The sequence below is a fragment of the Rhineura floridana genome, chromosome 15 (assembly GCF_030035675.1).
Source record: "Rhineura floridana isolate rRhiFlo1 chromosome 15, rRhiFlo1.hap2, whole genome shotgun sequence".
NCBI lineage: Eukaryota > Metazoa > Chordata > Lepidosauria > Squamata > Rhineuridae > Rhineura > Rhineura floridana.
The window spans coordinates 37,968,034-37,973,897 of record NC_084494.1 but is presented as its reverse complement, the minus strand read 5'-3'; the positions used below and the strand labels follow the sequence as shown (position 1 = coordinate 37,973,897).

General features: G+C 48.4%; 1 protein-coding gene across 5 annotated transcripts in view; it reads right to left on the bottom strand.

Annotated features, from left to right (window-relative positions):
- Positions 1 to 4,139: 4,139 nt before the first annotated feature.
- Positions 4,140 to 5,864, bottom strand: part of PPP1R13L (protein phosphatase 1 regulatory subunit 13 like) — a 30,842-nt gene continuing 29,117 nt past the window's right edge. For all 5 annotated transcript variants that reach the window (XM_061596804.1, XM_061596806.1, XM_061596802.1 and 2 more), the window contains one exon: positions 4,140 to 5,827. In XM_061596804.1, coding sequence (XP_061452788.1) covers positions 5,789 to 5,827 — 39 coding nt within the window. In that variant the 3' untranslated portion in view covers positions 4,140 to 5,788. The remainder of the gene's footprint in view (positions 5,828 to 5,864) is intronic.

Genomic DNA, 5,864 nt, shown 5'->3' with positions numbered 1-5,864 from the left:
TAGTCAAGCCCAGAGTAGGTGTGGACTTGGAGTGATGCAAGCCCATCATTCATTCTCCTTGGATAAAAATCGACTCGGGGAAGACAAGGCAGTTTCTTGTGGCTGGGAGTCTTCTGGGCAGGGTGCAACCCAGGATAAGGTGGAAAGGGGCCCAGTCTTGGTAAAGTGAAAATGCAAAAACTGATCAGCCTTGTAAACAAATCAGAGTTGCTAGTCCTCATTTTCTGTAGCACAGTGGGAGAACTGAAGGAAGAAACTGCTTTTTCCCAACTGACAAAAGCTCCCTGTTTGTCTGGAGGTAATTCTAACCTTGCCGTAAGAGGCAGTTTGGCCACATGAGCATAAGAAAAGACCAGCTAGATCAGTGGTTCCCAACCTTTATGAGCACGGGACCCCCTTTATAAGCTGAAATTTTTTTGTGACCCCCTCCCCCCAGGGAGGCAGGCTGGCTGCCAGGAAGGAAGGGGGAAAGCAGCCTTTCTTTGCAGCCTTGCTTCTTTTTGCTTCACAAAAAGCCCTCTCCTCTCATTCTAAGCAAGGGTGTTACCAGTAGCGGCGGTGCAAAGGAGATGGGAATCAGTTATAGTAATCCCCTCTTCTTCCTGGTAGCTCCACCCTCAGCCTCCTTTGGCATATGCCATGTATTTTATAGGCAGATGTCTACCCTTAGTGCGCCTGAAAGACGCTCTGGCGCTTCAGCAAAAGGCCTCCCCTCTCGTTTGGAGCAAGGGGGAGGTGTTATCTGCAGCAGCAGTGGAAGGCAGACAGTGTCGAGGGAGTGAAGACTTTTTGAAAAAATTAATAAATAATTCATTTCTTTACTGTTTGCGGCCCCCTCTGGATTACTTCGCAGCCCCCCCAGGTTGGGAACCACTGGGCTAGATCACACAAAAGTTCTACCCAGGGCAGCATTCTCTTCTTCACAATGCTCACCCAGATGCTGATACGAAACCCACAAACAAAATATGAGCTCAATAGCTAATTACAAGGTTCCCTTAACTTATTTTAAATATCATTTGATAGTTTTAGTACTGCAAAGTGTATTGGGGGGTGGGGAGTGTTGTAAGTGGTTGAAGAAGCTTACCACCTAATCTGCCTTTGTCTACCACCAAACGATGATCTAAAAGGAAACAAGAGCCAGATTTGGGTTGGAATATTTTTGGATTCACTGCATTCCTTTGTCCATCCCATTTCCCTTTTAGGGATAAGCAAGTTTTATAATACATCCATTCGCTCTGTTCAAAGAGGCTGAGAAATCATGTCTGTACACTGAAAGATTATGCCTACCAAATAACTCTGGCTCCTCCCATAAGCCACGCACAACTTCCTTACTCTTAATGTTAGTTTATACTACAACTTTTTTTTAAAGTACAATTCAACCAGGGAGATGAATTTTATTATTAAGAGCCTTTACCAAAGAGCTTTTCCCAGTGGAGGCACTGTAAATTATTATTAAATAATTACAAGCTTGTAATGAATTGTGTCGGTTTTTTATTGCTTACTTACAGGTTCCAACGTTTTTTAAATATACTTTTATATTGATAGAAGTGTTATTTTTATTTCTTAATGCTTTGTTTATATTGTGAGCTTTGAGCTCAACTTTGTTGGAAAAGCAGCATACAAATACTGAAACCAGACTGAAAGACAGAGGCACCCAAATCTTGATGGGTTCAGGACACAACTTGATAGTTACAAGTTTGATTCACGGTCTTTTCTCTGGATGGGGGCCTACTTTGACACTGCTTAAGAAGAACAATCGCAGGGTGATGAACGGATTGTGCTTTTTACTCTCCTCCTGAGAATATTTACAAGCAACATAAGAAGCTGTGCTGGAAAACCTGATTTCAGAAGGAACCCTCTGTGCTTGTCCGTCTTCTTTCCTGAACTAGTCTAGGGTGCTATTAAGAGGATCCTCAACTCCTTTAATAGGTAAGTCCACCAGCAATGATGCTAGCAAGATTGATTTTAGCAGACCAACATGGTTTTACACAAAGTTTTGGATAGGGTCTTTCTTCTGAGGAACTAGACGTGCCCAGAAAGATTCCTCCCAATCCAGGCAAAAATCTTGCATTTTTGTGGTCCAACCTGGTGCCTTCCAGGTGTTCTGGACTCCACCCTGGGGCTGATAGGAGTTGTAGTCCAAAACATTTGGAGGGCACCAGGTTGACTAAGGCTGTTTTGGTCAAATGACTCCTCAGGCTCAATTGTCAAAAAGCCTACCCTTGTGGTGAGAGTGAACGCTGTGCTTTCTTCCTTCTAGCCATTTGATCTCTTTTCATTTTGAGTAGCTAAGTAATTAAAATGGGACTGATGCCCCATGAAATGAGAATGGACAAGGGGACCCACAAGGGCAATTTGTCTTCAGAGCTGCTATGTTGAGAGATCTTTGCCAATTTTTTGCAATCGGCTAATCCTGGCAAAAACCTATTTCCAGCAGCAAATTTGTAGCTGAGACGACTCTTGCAAGCAGGTCACCTGTTTCTTCCCATTTCTTGCCCCCAGCATCTAGTCACTGGAGGTGCACAGTCTCTGGAATAATTGCTACTGGCTTGACCTCTCCTCCTAAATGTGCCTCTTGTGTCCCCCCAGTGTTCATAATATAACATCATATATGAAGCTCTACCACAGCCTTCCCCAACCGGGTGCGCTTCAGATGTTTTGGACTACAACTCCCATCAGCCCCAGCCAGCACAACCTTTGGGAGTTGTAATCTGAAGGGCACCAGACTGGGAAAGGCTGTCCTGCCAGGTCTCTCCCCCACTGCCTTTCTCATCAAGGGCTGTAGCCAATGTTAAAATTAATGGGCATGACTAACTTAGGTCTATTAATTGCAGTGAGTCTATTCTGAGGGGGACTGAGTTGGTTGCACCCTCCCCAAGTGTGTTTACGCCTTTGCAGATGCTTGCAATCGGTGCGGGGTAGTGGTGAAGCCAGCCCTGGTTCTGTGGCCATCGCATTTGGGTTTGCTTCATTCACACAGAGGAGCCAGCAGACAGTTGACATGGTGGGGAGCCTGGCCCTGCTGGCCATTATTCAGGATTCACCGAATAAAGAAGCAATCTTACATTTGGGGTGTGATGTTGCTCCAGCTGCAAAGGGGCTGGCCTCTTAGCTGCATGCAGTCTTGTTCACACATGCCCGTTGGATTGGGGCATGGCACTTCTGGCACTCAATTGCTTATGGGGCATCCCCCTCAACTAAATAACTTGCTGGCCCCAAACTCTGCCCAGGTATCCACTGTCCCACAGCTGGGCTTCCTGGCCCACCCACTGGAATTTGGAATGGCGCTAAAGGTTGATGGAGCCATGTTAGCTCTGCCTGCTGATTCCCTTCTGTGCCACCCAAGACACAGGCAGCGGGGCCTTTTAAGCCTCTCCTCTCCCGTATGACTAGAAAGGAGCTCCCCTCTCCCCTAGGCCACAGTTCAATTACTCTCTCGAAAGACACAGCCAAAGGCAGCGGGGCTCAGGCCCATGTGGGAGAAGGCAGATATAAAGAGGCCTGGTCGAGGGATGTGCCCTTGGGCTGAGAGGGCTATACCGGGAGCCAGATTAGGGCCTGGGCCTCCATTCACGTGTCCCTGGGCAAGGAAGAGTTTGCCTTAAAGTGAGGAGAGATCTCAAAAGAAAGAGGGGGTGATTTTGTGTAAGAGGCACTGTTTCGGAGTGGGGCATCTGCCCAGGCATCAACACTCTCTTCATTCAGGAGTTGAGGAGCCTGAACCAACGTGACAAGCAAAAGGAAGGGAAAGCAGCCGCTTATCTCAGGCAAAACAAAGTCTGGGCCACTTGGCGAAACCAGAAGCGGTTCAGTTGTGGATGGGAAGCCCTTTTTTACCTTCAATTTAGCCATTACACTGCTTCTGTGGGTTGTCAGGAGCCCACCACAGATGCTTTTGCTATGACTCTTTTTAATGTCTGTGCGTTGAACAGTAATGTGAGGGGGCAGAAGTCCAACAGGCACAGCTTGTTTCTGCCTCATCTGCAGCTGTTCAAGGCTCAGCACTCCCATTAGGAGAGAAAGAGAACCCTAAAGGCACTGGGGGGTAGTCCGGTAACCCTCCTCCATCCTTCCCCCTCCCTTGGTATTTCCACAGTTCAGCAGAGGCGCTTGACCTATTAAGGTAACCAGGGCATCAATCCAGTTAGTCCAAGTTTTAATAGTTATCTCTACAGTTTTCCAGCCAGTGTTTCCAATATACTCACAGGAGGCCTCATCCAAACCTAAAATGCTCCCCTCCCGTCTTGAGCGGAGGAATTATCTTGCAGGGGGCCATCTCAGGGAGCCCACGCTGGGGGAGGGGGATGGAACCTACAAAAGCTAGGCAGGGGATGCAGAACCCTGGCTTCATATCTATAGAAAACTACACCCAAAAAACCCCCCCACCCTTTTAATTTACTTTAAAATGCCATCCTGGCCTGCAGTTGAGAGTTCTGCTAAGCTGGATGTGGTCAGCTCTGGGGCAGTGCCCACTTCCCACACAGAAGGCCCCAGGGTCAGTGCCCAGTTAAAAGGATCAGACAGTGGGAAGGATGCCTGTCTCCAACCGAGACAACCCAGGAGAGCCACTGCCACCCAGAGAAGAAATTATGGGGGCTCCAGGTGAACCGATAGCCTGCCCCTATAGAAAGCAGCTCCCTACATTCCTAAGCACAGAGGCACCATGGCACAGAGAGCTCCCTCGTGGCTCCCACTGACAGTTTTACAACTGTCGTTTGTGTGTACAAAAGTAGGGCTAAAATAAAAGAACTAGGAAGAGGCAAAGCAGAGGATTCTGCCCAGGCCACGGGACCATCTGGTAAAGTCCCCTCTGGGGTGAGAAGACCTCTGTCCTTTTGACTTTTGCTAAAACTTTGAGTAATAGGGAATTTACATCCTCTGCTCCTACTCCCAAGTCTGTGGTTGTAACACTAGGAGTGGGAGTTGAAGATTCGGAGGAGGAATTTCACCGTGGCACTGATCATGGGAGGGAGATGCCACTGATACCCCCACTCCCCAAAACCGCACTGCAGGCCTGTTTTTTTCCATGCAAGAGAAGAGGAAGATTTCTCTAGAGTCAGTCGCCGTATCCAGCATGGTGAACGCCCTTGCACCAACTTCCAAAGAGAAGCGTGCAAAGCGGCTGAGCTGTGATCAGGGGAGACCAGCCTGTAGACTTGTCCAGAGGGGCAAACAAGCCAGGACTGTTCAAGCCGACGGCGAAATGGCTGGAACACACATGAAAGCAGGCTGTGCCCCTAAATATGCTCAGTGGAGGAGTCGGGGAATCTCCCGAGGTGGAACAACTTCAGTAATTAAGGTTGGAGAGAAGTAAAAAGGGTGGTGTGGGATTTATGAGAAGGACTCTGCCACAGACTCAGCGCAGCCCTTTGGCAAATCACCTGTCACTCTAGCAGCTGAATTTTCTTTTGCACGAAAGAAAAGAGGCAGGAACAACAGCTATAATTATGCTATCAGCCCCAGTGTTGGGTGGGTTCATGAAGTGGGGAGAGGGCAAGGAAAATGGGAGATAGCATAGGAACCAGACTGAACCCTCCCCTCCCTTTTTATTTATGCTTTCCACCCTGAGGAGGGCCAGTGAGAGCCAGGAAGTCGACCACCTGGAAAGCAGGAAAAGGCCCTTTGCTTTGCACCTCCGCGGATGCTAGATCCACAGACGGCTCTCCCCAGGCAGGCCGGCCGGCGATTCAGCAGCAGGAGGAGCTGCCACGTTCTCCAAGTTCCTGTCCAGCCACATTCCTCAGGTTCCTTCTGGGATGCCAGCAACGGAGTTCCCACCCCTGAAACTTTATGCCTTTCTCTGCTGCGGCCTCACCCTGGGGAAGAGCTGAGAAGGAGAAAAACACAGGCTGAGTTTCTCTTTA